Source organism: Calonectris borealis, chromosome 33 (genome assembly GCF_964195595.1).
Source record: "Calonectris borealis chromosome 33, bCalBor7.hap1.2, whole genome shotgun sequence".
NCBI lineage: Eukaryota > Metazoa > Chordata > Aves > Procellariiformes > Procellariidae > Calonectris > Calonectris borealis.
The window spans coordinates 623,872-648,971 of NC_134344.1; the positions used below are offsets into that span (position 1 = coordinate 623,872).

Sequence of the window (25,100 nt, forward strand, 5' to 3'; positions counted from 1 at the left end):
CGGGGCCGCCGCCTTCCTCCGAGCAGCCCCCGGGGGTTGAACTTCCTGGGTCAGCGCCGCCGCCGCCGCCTCCATTGTCCGCCCGGCACCGGCGAGGCCGCGGCAGCGCCCGGACGGCAGCGGGGGACGGGGCAGGAGCCGCAGCCGCCTCCGCCGCCGGCCCGGGCTGGGCCCGCAGGTACCGGGGTAGCGCGGGCGGAGGCCACCGGCGGGGGGTCTCGCGGGGCCGGCCCGGCCTCGCCTGGCGGCGCCGGGGCCCGGAGAGCGGCCGGGCTGGGGGGGTCGAGGGACCGGGGGGCCTGTGCGTGGTGGGGCCGGGGCCTGTGCGTCGAGGGGCCCGGCGTCGAGGGGCCCGGCGTCGAGGGGCCGGGGGCCCTGTGCGTGGTGGGGCCGGGGGCCTCGCCGCGAAGCCGGGCCGCCAGGCGCCATTTGGGGCGCCAGGGAGGTTCCCGCTGCCCCCGAGCCGAGTCGCGGCGTCTCCCTGGCACGTCCCTGCCGCCGCCAGCCGGCCTGGGCTGCTCCCGCAGCACCGCGCACCGCCAAGCCCGGGCGAACCGCCCCGGCGACTCGGCACGCCGCCGGAGCGCCGAGGCCCCTTGAAGCCGGGCACCGGCGCCTCGAGGGCCCCAGGAAAGGCTGGACTCGGAATTTCCCTCCCTAAAGCCAGCCCCGACCCGTCCCGGGTTCGTCCTCGCTGTGGGGGCTGCCAGGGCTCGTGGCCGCTCGGGCGCCCCGAGCTGGGGGGTGCCAGAGGGTGGGCATCCCCCAACGCGGCCTTTCAGGGGGAGCGACTCACGTTTGGTTTCTCCCCTTGTCGCCGCAGGTGGGGACGGCACGGGGACGCCCCCGGCTCGGGGAGCCCCCCGCCATGTCGCCGAAGCGCTGCAGAGGGTCCGCGGCCCCCCAGCCCGAGCACAGCAGGCCCCCGAGGGGCCAGGGCCGGGCGGAGGGGCAGCCGGCCCCCCGGGATGGCGGGGAGGCCGAGGCAGGGGGCCGCGGGCGCGGGGGGCAGAAGCGCAAGGAGACGGTCATGCGTCAGCAGGCCTCTGCCGAGGAACACCCCAACAGCTGCGTGGAGTGCGGCAAGAGCTTCGAACAGAGCGCCGCGCTGCTGGCACACCGGTGCAGCCACAGCGGGGAGAAGCCCTTCGCCTGCCTCGACTGCGGCAAGAGCTTCGGCCTGAGCACCAACCTGCTGCAGGACCAGCACACACACGCCGGCAGGAGCCCACAGAGCTGCCAGGATGGCGGGAAGGAGGTGAGCGCCGCCGCTGCCAGCCCGGCCCTGCACCCCCCCAGCCAGAAGCCCTACAAGTGCACTGACTGCGGGAAGAGCTTCAGGTGGAACTCGGAGCTCGTCATCCACCAGCGCACCCACACTGGCGAGCGGCCCTACCAGTGCTCCCAGTGCGAGAAGAGCTTCAGGCGGACCTGGGCCCTCGTTGTCCACCAGCGCACCCACACCAGCGAGCAGCCCTACCAGTGCTCCCAGTGTGGGAAGAGCTTCAAGAGCAGCTCGTCCCTCGTCAGGCACTGGCAGATCCACCTGGGCGAGCGGCCCTACAAGTGCACGGACTGCGGGAAGAGCTTCGTCCAGAGCTCGGGCCTGGCGAAGCACCAGCGGCTGCACGCTGGCGAGCGGCCCTACAAGTGCTCCCAGTGTGGGAAGGGCTTCAGCCAGAGCTCGGCCCTCATCGTCCACCAGCGCATCCACACCGGCGAGCGGCCCTACCAGTGTTCCCAGTGCGGGAAGAGCTTCAGCCGGAGCTGGGCCCTCGTCGTCCACAAGCGCACCCACAGCGGCGAGCGGCCCTACCAGTGCTCCCAGTGTGGGAAGAGCTTCAGGTGGAACTCGGACCTCGTCCTCCACCAGCGCACCCACACCGGCGAGCGGCCCTACCAGTGCTCCCAGTGCGGAAAGAGCTTCAGCCGGAGCTCACACCTTGTCGTACACGAGCGCATCCACACTGGCGAGCGGCCCTACAAGTGCTCCCAGTGCGGGAAGAGCTTCAACTGTAACTCAGCCCTCGTCGTCCACCAGCGCACCCACACCATCGAACGGCCCTACAAGTGCTCCCAGTGCGGGAAGAGCTTCAACTGGAATTCGGCCCTCATCATCCACAAGCGCACCCACACCGGCGAGCGGCCCTACAAGTGCCCTGACTGCGGGAAGAGCTTCAACTGGAATTCGGCCCTCATCATCCACCAGCGCACCCACACCGGCGAGCGGCCCTACAAGTGCTCCCAGTGCGGGAAGAGCTTCAGCCAGAGCTCGGCCCTCATCACCCACCAACACAACCACAGCAGTGAGTGGCCCTACAAGTGTTCCCAGTGTGGGAAGAGCTTCAGGCGGAGCTCAGCCCTCATCGTCCACCAGCGCACCCACACCGGCGAGCAGCCCTACAAGTGCCCCGACTGTGGGAAGAGCTTCAGGCAGAGCTCAGCCCTGGTCGTCCACCAGCGCAGCCACACCAGCGAGCGGCCCTACAAGTGCTCCCAGTGTGGGAAGAGATTCAAGTGGAGATCAGCCCTCATCGTCCACCAGCGCACCCACACTGGCGAGCGGCCCTACAAGTGCCCTGACTGCGGGAAGAGCTTCAGGCGGAGCTCGGCCCTCGTCGTCCACCAGCGCATCCACACCAGCGAGCGCCCCTACAAGTGCTCCCAGTGCGGGAAGAGATTCAAGTGGAGATCAGCCCTCGTCGTCCACCAGCGCACCCACACCAGCGAGCGGCCCTACAAGTGCTCCCAGTGCAAGAAGAGCTTCAGGCAGAACTCAGCCCTCGTCGTCCACCAGCGCATCCACACTGGCGAGCGGCCCTACAAGTGCCCTGACTGCGACAAGAGTTTCAGGCGGAGCTCAGGCCTCGTCGTCCACCAGCGCACCCACACCGGGGAGAAGCCCTACCAGTGCCCCCACTGCGGGAAGAGATTCTGCGAGAGGCCGCCCCTCATCATCCACCTGCGCACCCACACCGGGGAGACCCCCTATCAGTGCTCTTACTGCGGGAAGAGCTTCAAGCAGAGCTCGTCCCTCATTGCCCACCAGCGCATCCACACTGGGGAGGCCCCTTACAAGTGCGGTGACTGCGGAAAGAGCTTCAAGCAGCGCTGGGCCCTGACCTGCCACCTGCGCATCCACACCGGGGAGAAGCCCTACCAGTGCCCCCACTGTGGGAAGAGCTTTTGCGAGAGCTCATCCCTCATCATCCACCAGCGCATCCACACCGGAGAGAGGCCCTACAAGTGCAGTGACTGCGGGAAGAGCTTCCGCAAGAAGTCTGTCCTCATCAGGCACCAGCGGATCCACCTGGGATAGGTGCCCGCCGCTGTTACCCTCCGGACGTTCAGCCCCGCTGCTTCTGGGGGGCTGAGCCGGATGGAGCTGGAGGCGGCTCGGGGGGGCCCAGGGGCTTCCAGCCACGGCGGGGGAGCAGGAACCTTGACGAGCCTGAGCGGCGCGGGCAGCCAAGACCCTCCCAAGCCTGAGCGGGCACCGGTGGGAGAGGAGCCGCAGTGGGGATGGACTCGAGGGGACGTTTCGCTTCTCCTGTGCCGAACAGGGACATGGCACCGGCAGCCCACCAGGATTTCCTTGACCCTGTCCCAGCCGGAACTCTGGGCAGCCCGTGCCAGGCGGGCAGCCATGGCTTGCTCCCTGCTGCGCGGCCAAGGCCTTGGGATGCCCCAAGCCACCTTTCCGCCGCGCTGTGTCCATGTTGTGGCCGTTGTGTAGATGGGGCCGAGCCTTTTACCTGCCTGTGTTTCGCCATGGGGTTTGGGGGGTGGAAAGGGGGGGACCCCGAAGCAGAGTCCTGCGGCGTGAGCCTCGTGGTGCAGCTTTCTCCTCCCTGCACGAGCACAAAGGGTCCTGTAACTCATTAATTTGGCAACAGTCCTCCGCAAACAGGGCTGTCGGAGCAGCTCCGCCGATGCCGCTGGCAAGGTAATTTCAGCTCCAGCCCGGTGCTCGGCGTGCCGGGGCGCGCGATCCCTTTCCTTTCCCTGCCTGCCATAGTAAAGAGCTGCTGTACCGGCCGCGGGCTGTGCACGCCTGTGTTTTCCCCGGGTTCAGGACGGGGGGTTGCGGGGGCTGTCGCGGCCAAAATGCGCAGCTGGGGGGTCCCCTCGCCCTCCCAGGCCTTTCTTGTCCGGACGTGGAGTCACGCGACGGGGAAGGGCGGCGCATCGGGGAGGGGGTCTAATGCTGCTGAGGGGACCGGGAGCCTGCGGGCCCCCCCAGCCCAGGGTTTGGGTCTCTGGGCTGCTCCCAGGGTCGGGGGGATGCCGGGCCCGCGGGACCCCGGCACCGCCGGCCAGGGCGGCTGCTCCCGCTGCGGGCGCCCTTGGCAAGCGCGGCATCCTCGGCTCTGTCCTCCTGCGGCAGCGGGTCTGGCCGCGGGCAGGGCGAGGGCAAGAAGGGGGCCCCTCCCCGAAGTGGGGGGCGGGCAGCACGTCGCCGTCCTGGTGAGAAGGGTCGGGGTGCGGGTCGGGGCCACAGGAGAAGCGACCCTGCCCCGAACGCCGCGGGGAGGTGGGTGAGCAGGGCCGGGGGGGCTCGGAGGGGCAGGGGGAGCTGGGGAATGGCGATGGGGGCCGGGCCGGAGCCGGGGCCTTCCCCTCGCCGGCACCGCCGCCTTCCTCCGAGCAGCCCCCGGGGGTTGAACTTCCTGGGTCAGCGCAGCCGCCGCTGCCTCCATTGTCTGCCCGGCACCGGCGAGGCCGCGGCAGCGCCCGGACGGCAGCGGGGGACGGGGACGGGGACGGAGCAGGAGCTGCAGCCGCAGCCGCCGCCGGCCCGGGCCGGGCCCGCAGGTAACGGGGCAGCGCGGGCGGAGGCCACGGGCGGGGGGTCCCGCGTGCCCGGCCCGGCCCGGCCCCGTCTGGCGATGGCGCGGCGAAGGCCCGGTCCCCGCCGGGGCCCGGAGAGCGGCCGGGCCGGAGGGGTCGAGGGACCGGGGGTCCTGTGCGTGCCGGGGCCGGGGGCCTCGCCGCGAAGCCGAGCCGCCAGGCGCCATTTGGGGCGCCAGGGAGGTTCCCGCTGCCCCCGAGCCGAGTCGCGGCGTCTCCCTGGCACGTCCCTGCCGCCGCCAGCCGGCCTGGGCTGCTCCCGCAGCACCGCGCACCGCCAAGCCCGGGCGAACCGCCCCGGCGATTCGGCACGCCGCCGGAGCGCCGAGGCCCCTTGAAGCCGGGCGCCGGCGCCTCGAGGGCCCCAGGAAAGGCTGGACTCGGAATTTCCCTCCCTAAAGCCAGCCCCGACCCGTCCCGGGTTCGTCCTCGCTGTGGGGGCTGCCAGGGCTCGTGGCCGCTCGGGCGCCCCGAGCTGGGGGGTGCCGGAGGGTGGGCATCCCCCAACGCGGCCTTTCAGGGGGAGCGACTCACGTTTGGCTTCTCCCCTTGTCGCCGCAGGTGGGGACGGCACGGGGACGCCCCCGGCTCGGGGAGCCCCCCGCCATGTCGCCGAAGCGCTGCAGAGGGTCCGCGGCCCCCCAGCCCGAGCACGGCAGGCCCCCGAGGGGCCAGGGCCGGGCGGAGGGGCAGCCGGCCCCCCGGGATGGCGGGGAGGCCGAGGCGGGCGGGCGCGGGCGCGGACGGCGGAAGCGCAAGGAGACGGTCATGCGTCAGCAGGCCTCTGCCGAGGAACACCCCAACAGCTGCGTGGAGTGCGGCAAGAGCTTCGCGCAGAGCACTGCGCTGCTGGCACACCGGTGCAGCCACAGCGGGGAGAAGCCCTTCGCCTGCCTCGACTGCGGCAAGAGCTTCGGCCTGAGCACCAACCTGCTGCAGGACCAGCACACACACGCCGGCAGGAGTCCACAGAGCTGCCAGGATGGCGGGAAGGAGGTGAGCGCCGCCGCTGCCAGCCCGGCCCTGCACCCCCCCAGCCAGAAGCCCTACAAGTGCACTGACTGCGGGAAGAGCTTCAGGTGGAACTCGGAGCTCGTCATCCACCAGCGCACCCACACTGGCGAGCGGCCCTACCAGTGCTCCCAGTGCGAGAAGAGCTTCAGGCGGACCTGGGCCCTCGTTGTCCACCAGCGCACCCACACCAGCGAGCAGCCCTACCAGTGCTCCCAGTGTGGGAAGAGCTTCAAGAGCAGCTCGTCCCTCGTCAGGCACTGGCAGATCCACCTGGGCGAGCGGCCCTACAAGTGCACGGACTGCGGGAAGAGCTTCGTCCAGAGCTCGGGCCTGGCGAAGCACCAGCGGCTGCACGCTGGCGAGCGGCCCTACAAGTGCTCCCAGTGTGGGAAGGGCTTCAGCCAGAGCTCGGCCCTCATCGTCCACCAGCGCATCCACACCGGCGAGCGGCCCTACCAGTGTTCCCAGTGCGGGAAGAGCTTCAGCCGGAGCTGGGCCCTCGTCGTCCACCAGCGCACCCACACCGGCGAGCGGCCCTACAAGTGCTCCCAGTGTGGGAAGAGCTTTAGGTGGAGCTCGGACCTCGTCATCCACCAGCGCATCCACACCGGCGAGCGGCCCTACCAGTGCACCCAGTGCAGGAAGAACTTCAGCCAGAGCTGGCACCTCATCATCCACCAGCGCATCCACACTGGCGAGCGGCCCTACCAGTGCTCCCAGTGCGGGAAGAGCTTCAACTGTAACTCAGCCCTTGTCGTCCACCAGCGCACCCACACCATCGAGCGGCCCTACAAGTGCTCTCAGTGCAGAAAGAGCTTTAACTGGAACTCGGAGCTCGTCATCCACCAGCGCACCCACAACGGTGAGCAGCCTTACAAGTGCTCCCAGTGCGGGAAGAGATTCAACTGGAAGTCGGAGCTTGTCATCCACCTGCGCACCCACACTGGCGAGAGGCCCTACAAATGCTCCCAGTGTGGGAAGGGCTTCAGCCAGAGCTCATCTCTTGTCGTCCACCAACGCACCCACACTGGTGAGTGGCCCTACAAGTGCTCTGACTGCGGGAAGAGCTTCAGGCGGAGCTCGTCCCTCGTCGTCCACCGGCGCACCCACACCGGCGAGCGGCCCTACAAGTGCCCTATCTGCGGGAACAGCTTCAGGTGGAGCTCGGACCTCATCGTCCACCAGCGCACCCACACTGGCGAGCGGCCCTACAAGTGCTCCCAGTGTGGGAAGAGATTCAAGTGGAGCTCAGGCCTCGTCGTCCACCAGCGCATCCACACTGGCGAGCGGCCCTACAAGTGCTCTGACTGCGGGAAGAGCTTCAGGCGGACCATGGCCCTCGTAATCCACCAGCGCACCCACACGAGCGAGCGGCCCTACAAGTGCTCCCAGTGCGGGAAGAGCTTCAGGCAGAACTCAGCCCTCGTCGCCCACCAGCGCATCCACACCGGCGAGCGGCCTTACAAGTGCTCCCAGTGCGGGAAGAGCTTCAAGCAGAACTCAGCCCTCGTCGTCCACCAGCGCATCCACTCTGGCGAGCAGCCCTACAAGTGCCCTGACTGCGGGAAGAGCTTCAGGTGGCGCTCAGGCCTCGTTGTCCACCAGCGCACCCACACTGGGGAGAAGCCCTACCAGTGCCCCGACTGTGGCAAGAACTTTCGCGAGAGCTCGTCCCTCATCATCCACCAGCGCATCCACACCGGGGAGAAGCCCTACAAGTGCGGCGACTGCGGGAAGAGCTTCCGCAAGAAGTCTGTCCTCATCAGGCACCAGCGGATCCACCTGAGATAGGCGCCCGCCGCTGCTCCTCCTCCGGGCGTCCGGCCCCGCTGCTTTCTGGTGGCTGAGCCGGGCAGAGCTGGAGGCGGCTCGGGGGGCCCCGGGGCCTTCCAGCCACAGCGGGGGAGCAGGAGCCTTGACGAGCCTGAGCGGCGCGGGCAGCCGAGACCTTCCCGAGCCTGAGCGGGCACCGGTGGGAGAGGAGCTGCGGTGGGGATGGACTCAAGGGGACGTTTCGCTTCTCCTGTGCCGAACAGGGACATGGCACCGGCACCAGCTGCCCGCCAGGATTCCTTGACCCTGTTCCACACGGAGCTGTGGGAAGCCTGTGCCGGGCAGGCAGCTGTGTCTTGCTCCCCGCCGCGGGACCGAGCCTCGGGTCACCCCAAGCTGCCTTTCCGCCGCGCTGTGTCCAAGTTGTGGCCGTTGTGTAGATGGGGCCGAGCCTTTTACCTGCCTGTGTTTCACCATGGGGTTTGGGGGGTGGAAAGGGGGGGACCCCGAAGCAGAGTCCTGTGGCGTGAGCCTCGCGGTGCAGCTTTCTCCTCCCTGCACAAGCACAAAGGGTCCTGTAACTCATTAATTTGGCAACAGTCCTCCGCAAACAGGGTTGTCGGAGCAGCTCCAGCAAGGCCGCTGGCAAGGTAATTTCAGCTCCAGCCCGGTGCTCGGCGTGCCGGGGCGCGCGATCCCTTTCCTTTCCCTGCCTGCCATAGTAAAGAGCTGCTGTACCGGCCGCGGGCTGTGCACGCCTGTGTTTTCCCCGGGTTCAGGACGGGGGGTTGCGGGGGCTGTCGCGGCCAAAATGCGCAGCTGGGGGGTCCCCTCGCTCCCCCAGGACTTTCTTGTCCGGACGTGGAGTCGTGCAGCGGGGAAGGGGGGCGCATCGGGGAGGGGGTCTAATGCTGCTGAGGGGACCGGGAGCCTGCGGGCCCCCCCAGCCCAGGGTTTGGGTCTCTGGGCTGCTCCCAGGGTCGGGGGGATGCCGGGCCCGCGGGACCCCGGCACCGCCGGCCAGGGCGGCTGCTCCCGCTGCGGGCGCCCTTGGCAAGCGCGGCATCCTCGGCTCTGTCCTCCTGCGGCAGCGGGTCTGGCCGCGGGCAGGGCGAGGGCAAGAAGGGGGCCCCTCCCCGAAGTGGGGGGCGGGCAGCACGTCGCCGTCCTGGTGAGAAGGGTCGGGGTGCGGGTCGGGGCCACAGGAGAAGCGACCCTGCCCCGAACGCCGCGGGGGGTTGGGTGAGCAGGGCCGGGGGTGCTGGGTGGCGGGGGCTTGGGGGCTGGGGAATGGCGATGGGGGCCGGGCCGGGGCCGGGGCCTTCCCCTCGCCGGCACCGCCTTCCTCCGAGCAGCCCCCGGGGGTTGAACTTCCTGGGTCGGCGCCGTCGCCGCCTCAATTGTCCGCCCGGCACCGGCGAAGCCGCGGCAGCGCTCGGACGGCAGCGGGGGACGGGGACGGGGCAGGAGCCGCAGCTCCAGCCGGTCCGGCCCGGGTCCTGAGGTATCGGGGCAGCGCGGGCGGAGGCCACCGGCGCGGGGTCCCGCGGGGCCGGCCCGGCCCCGTCTGGCGGTGCTGGGGCCCGGAGAGTGGCCGGGGCCGGGATCGAGGGGCCGGGGCCCTGTGCGTGCTGGGGCCGGGGGCCTCGCCGCGAAGCCGAGCCGCCAGGCGCCATTTGGGGCGCCAGGGAGGTTCCCGCTGCCCCCGAGCCGAGTCGCGGCGTCTCCCTGGCACGTCCCTGCCGCCGCCAGCCGGCCTGGGCTGCTCCCGCAGCACCGCGCACCGCCAAGCCCGGGCGAACCGCCCCGGCGACTCGGCACGCCGCCGGAGCGCCGAGGCCCCTTGAAGCCGGGCGCCGGCGCCTCGAGGGCCCCAGGAAAGGCTGGACTCGGAATTTCCCTCCCTAAAGCCAGCCCCGACCCGTCCCGGGTTCGTCCTCGCTGTGGGGGCTGCCAGGGCTCGTGGCCGCTCGGGCGCCCCGAGCTGGGGGGTGCCGGAGGGTGGGCATCCCCCAACGCGGCCTTTCAGGGGGAGCGACTCACGTTTGGTTTCTCCCCTTGTCGCCGCAGGTGGGGACGGCACGGGGACGCCCCCGGCTCGGGGAGCCCCCCGCCATGTCGCCGAAGCGCTGCAGAGGGTCCGCGGCCCCCCAGCCCGAGCACGGCAGGCCCCCGAGGGGCCAGGGCCGGGCGGAGGGGCAGCCGGCCCCCCGGGATGGCGGGGAGGCCGAGGCGGGCGGGCGCGGGCGCGGACGGCGGAAGCGCAAGGAGACGGTCATGCGTCAGCAGGCCTCTGCCGAGGAACACCCCAACAGCTGCGTGGAGTGCGGCAAGAGCTTCGCACAGAGCACTGCGCTGCTGGCACACCGGTGCAGCCACAGCGGGGAGAAGCCCTTCGCCTGCCTCGACTGCGGCAAGAGCTTCGGCCTGAGCACCAACCTGCTGCAGGACCAGCACACACACGCCGGCAGGAGCCCACAGAGCTGCCAGGATGGCGGGAAGGAGGTGAGCGCCGCCGCTGCCAGCCCGGCCCCGCACCCCCCCAGCCAGAAGCCCTACAAGTGCCCCGAGTGCGGAAAGAGCTTCGGCCAAAGCTCAGGCCTGGCAAATCACCAGCGGCTGCACTCCGGCGCGCGGCCCTACCAGTGCTCCCAGTGCGAGAAGAGCTTCAAGAGCAGCTCCAACCTCAACATGCACCGACGGACCCACCTGGGCGAGCGGCCCTACCAGTGCGCCGACTGCGGGAAGAGCTTCAGCTACAGTTCGTCCTTCCTCAAACACCAGCGCATCCACACCGGGGACAAGCCCTACCAGTGCGCTGGCTGCGGGAAGAGCTTCTCCGAGAGCTCGGCCCTGATCCGACACCAGCGCATCCACACCGGGGAGAACCCCTACCAGTGCCCCCACTGCAGGAAGAGCTTCAAGCAGAGCTCGTCCCTCATCACCCACCTGCGCACCCACACTGGGGAGACCCCCTACCAGTGCGGCGACTGCGGGAAGAGATTCAAGCAGAGCTCATTACTCATCACCCACCAGCGCATCCACGCCCAGGAGAAGCCGTACCAATGCAGCGACTGCGGGAAGAGCTTCTGCGAGACCTCGGCCCTGATCCGCCACCAGCGCATCCACACCGGGGAGAAGCCCTACCAGTGCCCCCACTGCGGGATGAGCTTCTGCGAGAGGTCGCCCCTCATCACCCACCTGCGCACCCACACTGGGGAGACCCCCTACCAGTGCCCCCACTGCGGGAAGAGCTTCAAGCAGAATTCATGCCTCATCACCCACCAGCGCATCCACACCGGGGAGGCCCCTTATCAGTGCGGTGACTGCGGGAAGAGCTTCAAGCAGCGCTCGGCCCTGATACGCCACCAGCGCATCCACACCGGGGAGAAGCCCTACCAGTGCCCGCACTGCGGGAAGAGCTTCAAGCAGACCTCGTCCCTCAACTCCCACCTGCGCACCCACACCGGAGAGAGACCCTACAAGTGCGGCGACTGCGGGAAGAGCTTCCGTGAGAAGTCTGCCCTCATCAAGCACCAGCGGATCCACCTGGGATAGGCGCCTGCCGCTGCTCCTCCTCCGGGCGTCCAGCCCCACTGCTTCTGGGGGGCTGAGCCAGACAGAGCTGGAGGCGGCTCGGGGGGGCCCGGGGGCTTCCAGCCACAGCAGGGGAGCAGGAGCCTTGCCGAGCCTGAGCGGCGCGGGCAGCCGAGACCCTCCCGAGCCTGAGCGGGCACCGGTGGGAGAGGAGCCGCAGTGGGGATGGACTCGAGGGGACGTTTCGCTTCTCCTGTGCCCAACAGGGACATGGCACCGGCAGCCCACCAGGATTCCTTGACTCTGTCCCCGTCAGACCTGTGGGAAGCCTGTGCCGGGCGGGTGGCCGTGGCTCACTCCCTGCCGCGGGGCCGAGGCGTCAGGACGCCCCGAGCCACCTTTCCATCACGCTGTGTCCATGTTGTGGCCGTTGTGTAGATGGGGCCGAGCCTTTTACCTGCCTGTGTTTCGCCATGGGGTTTGGGGGGTGGAAAGGGGGGGACCCCGAAGCAGAGTCCTGTGGCGTGAGCCTCGTGGTGCAGCTTTCTCCTCCCTGCACGAGCACAAAGAGTCCTGTAACTCATTAATTTGGCAACAGTCCTCCGCAAACAGGGCTGTCGGAGCAGCTCCAGCAAGGCCGCTGGCAAGGTAATTTCAGCTCCAGCCCGGTGCTCGGCGTGCCGGGGCGCGCGATCCCTTTCCTTTCCCTGCCTGCCATAGTAAAGAGCTGCTGTACCGGCCGCGGGCTGTGCACGCCTGTGTTTTCCCCGGGTTCAGGACGGGGGGTTGCGGGGGCTGTCGCGGCCAAAATGCGCAGCTGGGGGGTCCCCTCGCCCCCCCAGGCCTTTCTTGTCCGGACGTGGAGTCACGCGACGGGGAAGGGGGGCGCATCGGGGAGGGGGTCTAATGCTGCTGAGGGGACCGGGAGCCTGCGGGCCCCCCCAGCCCAGGGTTTGGGTCTCTGGGCTGCCCCCAGGGTCGGGGGGATGCCGGGCCCGCGGGACCCCGGCACCGCCGGCCAGGGCGGCTGCTCCCGCTGCGGGCGCCCTTGGCAAGCGCGGCATCCTCGGCTCTGTCCTCCTGCGGCAGCGGGTCTGGCCGCGGGCAGGGCGAGGGCAAGAAGGGGGCCCCTCCCCGAAGTGGGGGGCGGGCAGCACGTCGCCGTCCTGGTGAGAAGGGTCGGGGTGCGGGTCGGGGCCACAGGAGAAGCGACCCTGTCCCGAACGCCGCGGGGGGTGGGTGAGCAGGGCCGGGGGTGCTGGGTGGCGGGGGCTTGGGGGCTGGGGAATGGCGATGGGGGCCGGGCCGGGGCCGGGGCCTTCCCCTCGCCGCCGCCGCCGCCGCCTTCCTCCGAGCAGCCCCCGGGGGTTGAACTTCCTGGGTCGGCGCCGCCGCCGCCTCCATTGTCCGCCCGGCACCGGCGAGGCCGCGGCAGCGCCCGGACGGCAGCGGGGACGGAGACGGGGCAGGAGCCGCCTCCGCCGCCGGGCCGGGCCGGGCTCGCAGGTACCGGGGCAGCGCGGGCGCAGGCCACCGGCACGGGGTCCCGCGGGCCCGGCCCGGCCCGCCCCGTCTGGCGGTGGCGGGGCCCAAGACCCGGTCCCCGCCGGGGACCGGAGAGCGGCCGTGGGCGGGGGGTGGAGGGGCCGGGGCCGAGGTCGAGGGGCCGGGGGCCCTGTGCGTGCTGGGGCCGGGGGCCTCGCCGCGAAGCCGAGCCGCCAGGCGCCATTTGGGGCGCCAGGGAGGTTCCCGCTGCCCCCGAGCCGAGTCGCGGCGTCTCCCTGGCACGTCCCTGCCGCCGCCAGCCGGCCTGGGCTGCTCCCGCAGCACCGCGCACCGCCAAGCCCGGGCGAACCGCCCCGGCGATTCGGCACGCCGCCGGAGCGCCGAGGCCCCTTGAAGCCGGGCGCCGGCGCCTCGAGGGCCCCAGGAAAGGCTGGACTCGGAATTTCCCTCCCTAAAGCCAGCCCCGACCCGTCCCGGGTTCGTCCTCGCTGTGGGGGCTGCCAGGGCTCGTGGCCGCTCGGGCGCCCCGAGCTGGGGGGTGCCGGAGGGTGGGCATCCCCCAACGCGGCCTTTCAGGGGGAGCGACTCACGTTTGGCTTCTCCCCTTGTCGCCGCAGGTGGGGACGGCACGGGGACGCCCCCGGCTCGGGGAGCCCCCCGCCATGTCGCCGAAGCGCTGCAGAGGGTCCGCGGCCCCCCAGCCCGAGCACGGCAGGCCCCCGAGGGGCCAGGGCCGGGCGGAGGGGCAGCCGGCCCCCCGGGATGGCGGGGAGGCCGAGGCGGGCGGGCGCGGGCGCGGACGGCAGAAGCGCAAGGAGACGGTCATGCGTCAGCAGGCCTCTGCCGAGGAACACCCCAACAGCTGCGTGGAGTGCGGCAAGAGCTTCGCGCAGAGCACTGCGCTGCTGGCACACCGGTGCAGCCACAGCGGGGAGAAGCCCTTCGCCTGCCTCGACTGCGGCAAGAGCTTCGGCCTGAGCACCAACCTGCTGCAGGACCAGCACACACACGCCGGCAGGAGTCCACAGAGCTGCCAGGATGGCGGGAAGGAGGTGAGCGCCGCCGCTGCCAGCCCGGCCCTGCACCCCCCCAGCCAGAAGCCCTACAAGTGCACTGACTGCGGGAAGAGCTTCAGGTGGAACTCGGAGCTCGTCATCCACCAGCGCACCCACACTGGCGAGCGGCCCTACCAGTGCTCCCAGTGCGAGAAGAGCTTCAGGCGGACCTGGGCCCTCGTTGTCCACCAGCGCACCCACACCAGCGAGCAGCCCTACCAGTGCTCCCAGTGTGGGAAGAGCTTCAAGAGCAGCTCGTCCCTCGTCAGGCACTGGCAGATCCACCTGGGCGAGCGGCCCTACAAGTGCACGGACTGCGGGAAGAGCTTCGTCCAGAGCTCGGGCCTGGCGAAGCACCAGCGGCTGCACGCTGGCGAGCGGCCCTACAAGTGCTCCCAGTGTGGGAAGGGCTTCAGCCAGAGCTCGGCCCTCATCGTCCACCAGCGCATCCACACCGGCGAGCGGCCCTACCAGTGCTCCCAGTGCGGGAAGAGCTTCAGGTGGAACTCGGACCTCGTCGTCCACCAGCGCACCCACACCAGCGAGCGGCCCTACCAGTGCTCCCAATGTGAGAAGAGCTTCAGATGGAACTCGGACCTCGTCGTCCACCAGCGCATCCACACCGGCGAACGGCCCTGCAAGTGCTCCCACTGCGGGAAGAGCTTCAGGTGGAACTCGGACCTCATCATCCACCAGCGCATCCACACTGGCGAGCGGCCCTACAAGTGCTCCCAGTGCGAGAAGAGCTTCAGCCGGAGCTGGACCCTCGTTGACCACGAGCGCATCCACACTGGCGAGCGGCCCTACAAGTGCTCCCAGTGCGGGAAGAGCTTCAGGCGGAGCTCAGCCCTTGTCGTCCACCAGCGCATCCACACTGGCGAGCGGCCCTACAAGTGCTCCCAGTGCGGGAAGTGCTTCAACTGGAACTCGGCCCTCGTTGTCCACCAGCGCACCCACACCGTCAAGCAGCCCTATAAGTGCTCCAAGTGCTGGAAGAGCTTCAGCCGGAGCTGGACCCTTGTCATCCACCTGCGCACCCACACTGGTGAGCGGCCCTACAAGTGCTCCCAGTGCAGGAAGAGCTTCAACTGTAACTCGGCCCTCATCATCCACCGGCGCACCCACACTGGCGAGTGTCCCTACAAGTGCTCCCAGTGCGGGAAGAGATTCAAATGGAACTCAGAGCTCGTCATCCACCAGCGCACCCACACCGGCGAGCGGCCCTACAAGTGCTCCAAGTGTGGGAAGAGCTTCAGCCGGAGCTCAGCCCTTGTTGTCCACCAACGCAACCACACTGGCGAACGGCCCTACCAGTGTTCTCAGTGTGGGAAGAGCTTCAAGAGCAGCTCGGCCCTCGTCAGGCACTGGCGGACCCACCTGGGCGAACGGCCCTACAACTGCACCAACTGTGGGAAGAGCTTCAGGCAGAGGTTGGACCTGACAAAGCACCAACAGCTGCACACCAGCGAGCGGCCCTACAAGTGCCCTGACTGCGGGAACAGCTTCAGGCGGAGCTCTGACCTCGTCGTCCACCAGCGCATCCACACCAGCGAGCGCCCCTACAAGTGCCCTGACTGTGGGAAGAGCTTCAAGTGGAGTTCGGCCCTTGTCATCCACCAGCGCACCCACACCGGCGAGCGGCCCTACAAGTGCTCCCAGTGCGGGAAAAGCTTCAGGCAGAGCTCAGCCCTCGTCGTCCACCAGCGCATCCACACTGGCGAGCGGCCCTACAAGTGCCCTGACTGCGACAAGAGTTTCAGGCGGAGCTCAGGCCTCGTCGTCCACCGGCTCATCCACACCGGGGAGAAGCCCCACCAGTGCCCCCACTGCGGGTTGAGCTTCTGCGAGAGGTCGTCCCTCATCATCCACCTGCGCACCCACACCGGGGAGACCCCCTACCAGTGCTCTTACTGCGGGAAGAGCTTCAAGCAGAGCTCGTGTCTCATCACCCACCAGCGCATCCACACTGGGGAGGCCCCTTATCAGTGCAGTGACTGTGGGAAGAGATTCAAGCAGCGCTCAGCCCTGACCTGCCACCAGCGCACCCACACCGGGGAGAAGCCCTACCAGTGCCTCCACTGTGGGAAGAGCTTCAAGCAGAGCTCGTCCCTCATCATCCACCAGGTCATCCACACCGGCGAGAAGCCCTACAAGTGCAGTGACTGTGGAAAGAGCTTCAAACAGCGCTCGGCCCTGATACGCCACCAGCGCACCCACACCGGGGAGAAGCCCTACCAGTGCCCCCATTGCGGGAAGAGCTTCAAGCAGACCTCGTCCCTCAATTCCCACCTGCGCACCCACACCGGGGAGACCCCCTACCAGTGTGGCGACTGCGGGAAGAGCTTCGGTGAGAGCTCAGCCCTCGTCAGGCACCAGCAGATCCACCTGAGATAGGTGCCCGCCGCTGCTCCTTCTCCAGGCATCCGGCCCCACTGCTTTCGGGGGGCCGAGCCGGACGGAGCTGGACGCAGCTCGGGGGGCCCCAGGGCTTCCAGCCACAGCGGGGGAGCAGAAGCCTTGCCGAGCCTGAGCAGCGCGGGCAGCCGAGACCCTCCCGAGCCTGAGCGGGCACCGGTGGGAGAGGAGCCGTGGTGGGGATGGACTCGAGGGGACGTTTCGCTTCTCCTGTGCCCAACAGGGACATGGCACCGGCAGCCTGCCGGGATTCCTTGACTCTGTCCCGGTCAGACCTGTGGGAAGCCTGTGCTGGGCGGGTGGCCGTGGCTCACTCCCTGCCGCGGGGCCAAGGCGTCAGGACGCCCCGAGCCACCTTTCTGCCGCGCTGTGTCCATGTTGTGGCCGTTGTGTAGATGGGGCCGAGCCTTTTACCTGCCTGTGTTTCGCCATGGGGTTTGGGGGGTGGAAAGGGGGGGACCCCGAAGCAGAGTCCTGTGGCGTGAGCCTCGTGGTGCAGCTTTCTCCTCCCTGCACGAGCACAAAGGGTCCTGTAACTCATTAATTTGGCAACAGTCCTCCGCAAACAGGGCTGTCGGAGCAGCTCCAGCAAGGCCGCTGGCAAGGTAATTTCAGCTCCAGCCCGGTGCTCGGCGTGCCGGGGCGCGCGATCCCTTTCCTTTCCCTGCCTGCCATAGTAAAGAGCTGCTGTACCGGCCGCGGGCTGTGCACGCCTGTGTTTTCCCCGGGTTCAGGACGGGGGGTTGCGGGGGCTGTCGCGGCCAAAATGCGCATCTGGGGGGTCCCCTCGCTCCCCCAGGCCTTTCTTGTCCGGACGTGGAGTCGTGCAGTGGGGAAGGGCGGCACATCGGGGAGGGGGTCTAATGCTGCTGAGGGGACCGGGAGCCTGCGGGCCCCCCCAGCCCAGGGTTTGGGTCTCTGGGCTGCTCCCAGGGTCGGGGGGATGCCGGGCCCGCGGGACCCCGGCACCGCCGGCCAGGGCGGCTGCTCCCGCTGCGGGCGCCCTTGGCAAGCGCGGCATCCTCGGCTCTGTCCTCCTGCGGCAGCGGGTCTGGCCGCGGGCAGGGCGAGGGCAAGAAGGGGGCCCCTCCCCGAAGTGGGGGGCGGGCAGCACGTCGCCGTCCTGGTGAGAAGGGTCGGGGTGCGGGTCGGGGCCACAGGAGAAGCGACCCTGTCCCGAACGCCGCGGGGGGGTGGATGAGCAGCGCCGGGGGGCCCGGGGGTGCTGGGTGGCGGGGGCTTGGGGGCTGGGGAATGGCGATGGGGGCCGGGCCGGGGCCGGGGCCTTCCCCTCGCCGGCACCGCCTTCCTCCGAGCAGCCCCCGGGGGTTGAACTTCCTGGGTCGGCGCCGTCGCCGCCTCCATTGTCCGCCCGGCACCGGCGAGGCCGCGCAGCGCCCGGACGGCAGCGGGGGACGGGGACCGGGACGGGGACGGGGCAGGAGCCGCAGCCGCCTCCGCCGCCGGCCCGGGCCGGGCCCGCAGGTACCGGGGTAGCGCGGGCGGAGGCCACCGGCGGGGGGTCCCGCGTGCCCGGCCCGGCCCCGTCTGGCGGTGCTGGGGCCCGGAGAGCGGCCGTGGCCGGGGGGGTCGAGGGGCCGGGGGTCCTGTGCGTGCCGGGGCCGGGGGCCTCGCCGCGAAGCCGAGCCGCCAGGCGCCATTTGGGGCGCCAGGGAGGTTCCCGCTGCCCCCGAGCCGAGTCGCGGCGTCTCCCTGGCACGTCCCTGCCGCCGCCAGCCGGCCTGGGCTGCTCCCGCAGCACCGCGCACCGCCAAGCCCGGGCGAACCGCCCCGGCGACTCGGCACGCCGCCGGAGCGCCGAGGCCCCTTGAAGCCGGGCGCCGGCGCCTCGAGGGCCCCAGGAAAGGCTGGACTCGGAATTTCCCTCCCTAAAGCCAGCCCCGACCCGTCCCGGGTTCGTCCTCGCTGTGGGGGCTGCCAGGGCTCGTGGCCGCTCGGGCGCCCCGAGCTGGGGGGTGCCGGAGGGTGGGCATCCCCCAACGCGGCCTTTCAGGGGGAGCGACTCACGTTTGGCTTCTCCCCTTGTCGCCGCAGGTGGGGACGGCACGGGGACGCCCCCGGCTCGGGGAGCCCCCCGCCATGTCGCCGAAGCGCTGCAGAGGGTCCGCGGCCCCCCAGCCCGAGCACGGCAGGCCCCCGAGGGGCCAGGGCCGGGCGGAGGGGCAGCCGGCCCCCCGGGATGGCGGCGAGGCCGAGGCGGGCGGGCGCGGGCGCGGACGGCGGAAGCGCAAGGAGACGGTCATGCGTCAGCAGGCCTCTGCCGAGGAACACCCCAACAGCTGCGTGGAGTGCGGCAAGAGCTTCGCGCAGAGCACTGCGCTGCTGGCACACCGGTGCAGCCACAGCGGGGAGAAGCCCTTCGCCTGCCTCGACTGCGGCAAGAGCTTCAGGTGGAACTCAGAGCTCGTCGTCCACCAGCGCACCCACACTGGTGAGAGGCCCTACAACTGTTCCCAGTGCGAGAAGAGCTTCAGCCGGAGCTGGGCCCTCGCCGTCCACCAGCGCACCCACACCGGCGAGCGGCCCTACAAGTGCTCCCAGTGCGGGAAGAGCTTCAGCCGGAGCTCACACCTCATCGTCCACCAGCGCATCCACACCGGCGAGCGGCCCTACAAGTGCTCCCAGTGCGGGAAGAGCTTCAGGTGGAGCTCGGCCCTCGTCGTCCACCAACGCAACCACACTGGCGAGTGTCCCTACCAGTGCTCCCAGTGCGGGAAGAGTTTCAAGAGCAGCTCGGCCCTCGTCAGGCACTGGCAGATCCACCTGGGCGAGCGGCCCTACAAGTGCACCGACTGCGGGAAGAGCTTCAAGCAGAGCTTGGACCTGACAAAGCACCAGTGGCTGCACACCGGTGAGCGGTCCTACACCTGCGCCAAGTGCGGGAAGAACTTCAGCCAGAGCTCGGCCTTCGTCGCCCACCAGCGCATCCACACCAGCAAGCGGCCCTACAAGTGCCCTGACTGCGGGAAGAGTTTCAGGTGGAGCTCAGCCCTCATCATCCACCAGCGCACCCACACCGGCGAGCGGCCCTACAAGTGCCCCGACTGCGGGAAGACCTTCAGGCGGAGCTCGGCTCTCATCGTCCACCAGCGCATCCACACCAGTGAGTGGCCCTACAAGTGCCCCGACTGCGGGAGGAGCTTCAGGCGGAGCTCGGCACTCGTCGTCCACCAGCGCATCCACACCGGGGAGCGGCCCTACAAGTGCCCTGACTGCGGGAAGACCTTCAGGCGGAGCTCGGCACTCGTCGTCCACCAGCGCATCCACACCGGGGAGCGGCCCTACAAGTGCCCTGACTGCGGGAACAGCTTCAGGCGGAGCTCAGCTCTCGTCGTCCACCAGCGCATCCACACCGGGGAGCGGCCCTACAAGTGCCCTGACTGCGGGAACAGCTTCAGGCGGAGCTGGGCCCTCGTCGTCCACCAGCGCATCCACACCGGGGAGCGGCCCTACCAGTGCTCCCAGTGTGGGAAGAGCTTCAGGCGGAGCACGGACCTCCTCGTCCACCAGCTCATCCACACCGGCTAGTGGCCCTACAAGTGCTCCCAGTGCGGGAAGGGCTTCAGGCAGAGCTTGGCCCTCACTGTCTACCAGCGCATCCACACCAGGGAGAAGCTCCACCAGTGCCCCCCACTTCGGGAAGAGCTTCTGCGAGAGCTCGTCCCTCATCATCCACCTGTGCACCCACACTGGTAGAAGCCCTACCAGCGCCCCCATTGTGGGAAAAGCTTTCACGAGAGCTCGTCCCTCATCATCCACCTGCGCATCCACACCAGGGAGACACCCTCAAGTGCAGCGACTGCGGGAAGAGCTTCCTCGACGTGTCTGCCCTCATCAGGCACCAGCGGATCCACCTGGGATAGGCGCCCGCCGCTGCTCCTCCTCCGCGCGTCCGGCCCTGCTGCTTCTGTGGGGCTGAGCCGGGCAGAGCTGGAGGCGGCTCGGGGGTGCCCGGGGTCTTCCACCAGTGGTGGGGGAGCAGGAGCCTTGACGAGCCTGAGCGGCGCGGGCAGCCAAGACCCTCCCGAGCCTGAGCGGGCACCGGTGGGAGAGGAGCCGCGGTGGGGATGGACTCGAGGGGACGTTTCGCTTCTCCTGTGCCCAACAGGGACATGGCACCGGCAGCCCACCAGGATTCCTTGACCCTGTCCCAGCCGGAACTCTGGGAAGCCCGTGCCGGACGGGCAGCTGTGTCTTGCACCCCACCGCAGGACCGAGGCCTCAGGACGCCCCGAGCCACCTTTCCGCCGCGCTGTGTCCATGTTGTGGCCGTTGTGTAGATGGGGCCGAGCCTTTTACCTGCCTGTGTTTCGCCATGGGGTTTGGGGGGTGGAAATGGCGGGACCCCGAAGCAGAATCCCGTGGCGTGAGCCTCATGGTGCAGCTTTCTCCTCCCTGCACGAGCACAAAGGGTCCTGTAACTCATTAATTTGGCAACAGTCCTCCGCAAACAGGGCTGTCGGAGCAGCTCCGCCGATGCCGCTGGCAAGGTAATTTCAGCTCCAGCCCGGTGCTCGGCGTGCCGGGGCGCGCGATCCCTTTCCTTTCCCTGCCTGCCATAGTAAAGAGCTGCTGTACCGGCCGCGGGCTGTGCACACCTGTGTTTTCCCCGGGTTCAGGACGGGGGGTTGCGGGGGCTGTCGCGGCCAAAATGCGCAGCTGGGGGGTCCCCTCGCTCCCCCAGGCCTTTCTTGTCCGGACGTGGAGTCGTGCAGCGGGGAAGGGCGGCGCATCGGGGAGGGGGTCTAATGCTGCTGAGGGGACCGGGAGCCTGCGGGCCCCCCCCAGCCCAGGGTTTGGGTCTCTGGGCTGCTCCCAGGGTCGGGGGGATGCCGGGCCCGCGGGACCCCGGCACCGCCGGCCAGGGCGGCTGCTCCCGCTGCGGGCGCCCTTGGCAAGCGCGGCATCCTCGGCTCTGTCCTCCTGCGGCAGCGGGTCTGGCCGCGGGCAGGGCGAGGGCAAGAAGGGGGCCCCTCCCCGAAGTGGGGGGCGGGCAGCACGTCGCCGTCCTGGTGAGAAGGGTCGGGGTGCGGGTCGGGGCCACAGGAGAAGCGGCCCTGCCCCGAACGCCGCGGGGGGGTGGGTGAGCAGGGCCGGGGGGGCCCGGGGGTGCTGGGTGGCGGGGGCTTGGGGGCTGGGGAATGGCGATGGGGGCCGGGCCGGGGCCGGGGCCTTCCCCTCGCCGGCACCGCCTTCCTCCGAGCAGCCCCCGGGGGTTGAACTTCCTGGGTCGGCGCCGCCGCCGCCTCCATTGTCCGCCCGGCACCGGCGAAGCCGCGGCAGCGCTCGGACGGCAGCGGCAGCGGCGGGAGACGCGGACGGGGCTGGAACCGCAGCCGCCGCCGGCCCGGGCCGGGCCCGCAGGTACCGGGGTAGCGCGGGCGGAGGCCACCGGCGGGGGGTCCCGCGGGCCCGGCCCGGCCCGGCCCGGCCCCGTCTGGCGGTGGCGGGGCCCAAGACCCGGTCCCCGCCGGGGACCGGAGAGCGGCCGTGGCCGGGGGGTGGAAGGGCCGGGGCCGAGGTCGAGGGGCCGGGGGTCCTGTGCGTGCCGGGGCCGGGGGCCTCGCCGCGAAGCCGAGCCGCCAGGCGCCATTTGGGGCGCCAGGGAGGTTCCCGCTGCCCCCGAGCCGAGTCGCGGCGTCTCCCTGGCACGTCCCTGCCGCCGCCAGCCGGCCTGGGCTGCTCCCGCAGCACCGCGCACCGCCAAGCCCGGGCGAACCGCCCCGGCGACTCGGCACGCCGCCGGAGCGCCGAGGCCCCTTGAAGCCGGGCGCCGGCGCCTCGAGGGCCCCAGGAAAGGCTGGACTCGGAATTTCCCTCCCTAAAGCCAGCCCCGACCCGTCCCGGGTTCGTCCTCGCTGTGGGGGCTGCCAGGGCTCGTGGCCGCTCGGGCGCCCCGAGCTGGGGGGTGCCGGAGGGTGGGCATCCCCCAACGCGGCCTTTCAGGGGGAGCGACTCACGTTTGGCTTCTCCCCTTGTCGCCGCAGGTGGGGACGGCACGGGGACGCCCCCGGCTCGGGGAGCCCCCCGCCATGTCGCCGAAGCGCTGCAGAGGGTCCGCAGCCCCCCAGTCCGAACACGGCAGGCCCCCGAGGGGCCAGGGCCGGGCGGAGGGGCAGCCGGCCCCCCGGGATGGCGGGGAGGCCGAGGCGGGCAGCCGCGGGCGCGGACGGCGGAAGCGCAAGGAGACGGTCATGCGTCAGCAGGCCTCTGCCGAGGAACACCCCAACAGCTGCGTGGAGTGCGGCAAGAGCTTCGCGCAGAGCACTGCGCTGCTGGCACACCGGTGCAGCCACAGCGGGGAGAAGCCCTTCGCCTGCCTCGACTGCGGCAAGAGCTTCAGGTGGAACTCAGGGCTCGTCATCCACCAGCGCACCCACACTGGTGAGAGGCCCTACAACTGTTCCCAGTGCGGGAAGAGCTTCAGCCGGAGCTGGGCCCTCGCCGTCCACCAGCGCACCCACACCGGCGAGCGGCCCTACAAGTGCTCCCAGTGCGGGAAGAGCTTCAGCCAGAGCTCGGCCCTCATCGTCCACCAGCGCATCCACACCGGCGAGCGGCCCTACAAGTGCTCCCAGTGCAGGAAGAGCTTCAGGTGGAGCTCGGCCCTCGTCGTCCACCAACGCAACCACACCGGCGAGCGGCCCTACCAGTGCTCCCAGTGCGGGAAGAGCTTCAGGTGGAGCTCGGCCCTCGTCGTCCACCAACTCAACCACACTGGCGAGTGTCCCTACCAGTGCTCCCAGTGCGGGAAGAGTTTCAAGCGCAGCTCGGTCCTCGTCAGGCACTGGCAGATCCACCTGGGCGAGCGGCCCTACAAGTGCACCGACTGCGGGAAGAGCTTCAGGCAGAGGTTGGACCTGACAAAGCACCAGTGGCTGCACACCGGTGAGCGGTCCTACACCTGCGCCAAGTGCGGGAAGAACTTCAGCCAGAGCTCGGCCTTCGTCGCCCACCAGCGCATCCACACCAGCAAGCGGCCCTACAAGTGCCCTGACTGCGGGAAGAATTTCAGGTGGAGCTCAGCCCTCATCATCCACCAGCGCACCCACACCGACGAGCGGCCCTACAAGTGCCCCGACTGCGGGAAGAGCTTCAGGCGGAGCTCGGCTCTCATCGTCCACCAGCGCATCCACACCAGTGAGTGGCCCTACAAGTGCCCCGACTGCGGGAAGAGCTTCAGGCGGACCTCGGCTCTCATCGTCCACCAGCGCATCCACACCGGGGAGCGGCCCTACAAGTGCCCTGACTGCAGGAAGACCTTCAGGGGGAGCTCGGCGCTCATCGTCCACCAGCGCACCCACACCGGGGAGCGGCCCTACAAGTGCCCCCACTGCGGAAAGAGCTTCAGGCGGAGCTCAGCTCTCGTCATCCACCAGCGCATCCACACCGGGGAGCGGCCCTACAAGTGCCCTGACTGCGGGAACAGCTTCAGCCGGAGCTGGGCCCTCGTCGTCCACCAGCGCATCCACACCGGGGAGCGGCCCTACAAGTGCTCCCAGTGTGGGAAGAGCTTCAGGCGGAAAACGAACCTCCTCGTCCACCAGCGCACCCACACCGGCTAGTGGCCCTACAAGTGCTCCCAATGCGGGAAGAGCTTCAGGCAGAGCTTGGCCCTCATTGTCCACCAGCACATCCACACCAGGGAGAAGCTCCACCAGTGCCCCCCACTGCAGGATGAGCTTCTGCGAGAGCTCGTCCCTCATCATCCACCTGCACACCCACACCGGGGAGAAGCCTACAAGTGCGGCGACTGCGGGAAGAGCTTCCGCAACAAGTCTGCCCTCATCAGGCACCAGCGGATCCACCTGGGATAGGCGCCTGCCGCTGCTCCTTCTCCAGGCGTCCGGCCCTGCTGCTTTCTGGGGGCTGAGCCGGGCAGAGCTGGAGGCGGCTCGGGGGGGCCCGGGGGCTTCCAGCCACAGCGGGGGAGCAGAAGCCTTGCCGAGCCTGAGCGGCGCGGGCAGCCGAGACCCTCCCGAGCCTGAGCGGGCACCGGTGGGAGAGGAGCCGCGGTGGGGATGGACTCGAGGGGACGTTTCGCTTCTCCTGTGCCCAACAGGGACATGGCACCGGCAGCCCACCAGGATTCCTTGACTCTGTCCCCGTCAGACCTGTGGGAAGCCTGTGCTGGGCGGGTGGCCGTGGCTCACTCCCTGCCGCGGGGCCGAGGCGTCAGGATGCCCCGAGCCACCTTTCCGCCTCGCCTGTGTCCATGTTGTGGCCGTTGTGTAGATGGGGCCGAGCCTTTTACCTGCCTGTGTTTCACCATGGGGTTTGGGGGGTGGAAAGGGGGGGACCCCGAAGCAGAGTCCTGTGGCGTGAGCCTCGTGGTGCAGCTTTCTCCTCCCTGCACGAGCACAAAGGGTCCTGTAACTCATTAATTTGGCAACAGTCCTCCGCAAACAGGGCTGTCGGAGCAGCTCCAGCAAGGCCGCTGGCAAGGTAATTTCAGCTCCAGCCCGGTGCTCGGCGTGCCGGGGCGCGCGATCCCTTTCCTTTCCCTGCCTGCCATAGTAAAGAGCTGCTGTACCGGCCGCGGGCTGTGCACGCCTGTGTTTTCCCCGGGTTCAGGATGGGGGGTTGCAGGGGCTGTCGCGGCCAAAATGCGCAGCTGGGGGGTCCCCTCGCTCCCCCAGGCCTTTCTTGTCCGGACGTGGAGTCACGCAGCGGGGAAGGGGGGCGCATCGGGGAGGGGGTCTAATGCTGCTGAGGGGACCGGGAGCCTGCGGGCCCCCCCAGCCCAGGGTTTGGGTCTCTGGGCTGCTCCCAGGGTCGGGGGGATGCCGGGCCCGCGGGACCCCGGCACCGCCGGCCAGGGCGGCTGCTCCCGCTGCGGGCGCCCTTGGCAAGCGCGGCATCCTCGGCTCTGTCCTCCTGCGGCAGCGGGTCTGGCCGCGGGCAGGGCGAGGGCAAGAAGGGGGCCCC

At 70.0% G+C, this 25,100-nt stretch overlaps 4 protein-coding genes across 4 annotated transcripts in view; 3 read left to right on the top strand and 1 right to left on the bottom strand.

Moving 5' to 3' along the window:
• Window positions 1–25,100, bottom strand: part of LOC142074173 (uncharacterized) — a 227,996-nt gene that overhangs the window by 85,371 nt on the left and 117,525 nt on the right. The gene's annotated exons all lie outside the window — the stretch shown is intronic.
• Window positions 834–8,380, top strand: LOC142074204 (uncharacterized). Its single transcript, XM_075134735.1, is given in 2 exon segments — window positions 834–3,319; window positions 5,893–8,380. Coding segments are annotated over 2 exon segments (4,215 nt in total). The 5' UTR covers window positions 834–868; the 3' UTR covers window positions 7,657–8,380.
• LOC142074203 (uncharacterized) lies at window positions 9,699–16,848 on the top strand. Its single transcript, XM_075134734.1, is given in 3 exon segments — window positions 9,699–11,196; window positions 13,530–13,618; window positions 13,775–16,848. Coding segments are annotated over 3 exon segments (3,888 nt in total). The 5' UTR covers window positions 9,699–9,753; the 3' UTR covers window positions 16,131–16,848.
• LOC142074202 (uncharacterized) overlaps window positions 17,519–25,100 on the top strand; it is a 159,063-nt gene continuing 151,481 nt past the window's right edge. Inside the window, 4 exon segments of the mRNA XM_075134733.1 lie at window positions 17,519–17,636; window positions 18,207–19,797; window positions 19,953–20,035; window positions 22,391–23,691. Of these exon segments, the coding sequence (XP_074990834.1) occupies window positions 18,252–19,797; window positions 19,953–20,035; window positions 22,391–23,691 (2,930 nt within the window). The 5' untranslated portion in view covers window positions 17,519–17,636; window positions 18,207–18,251.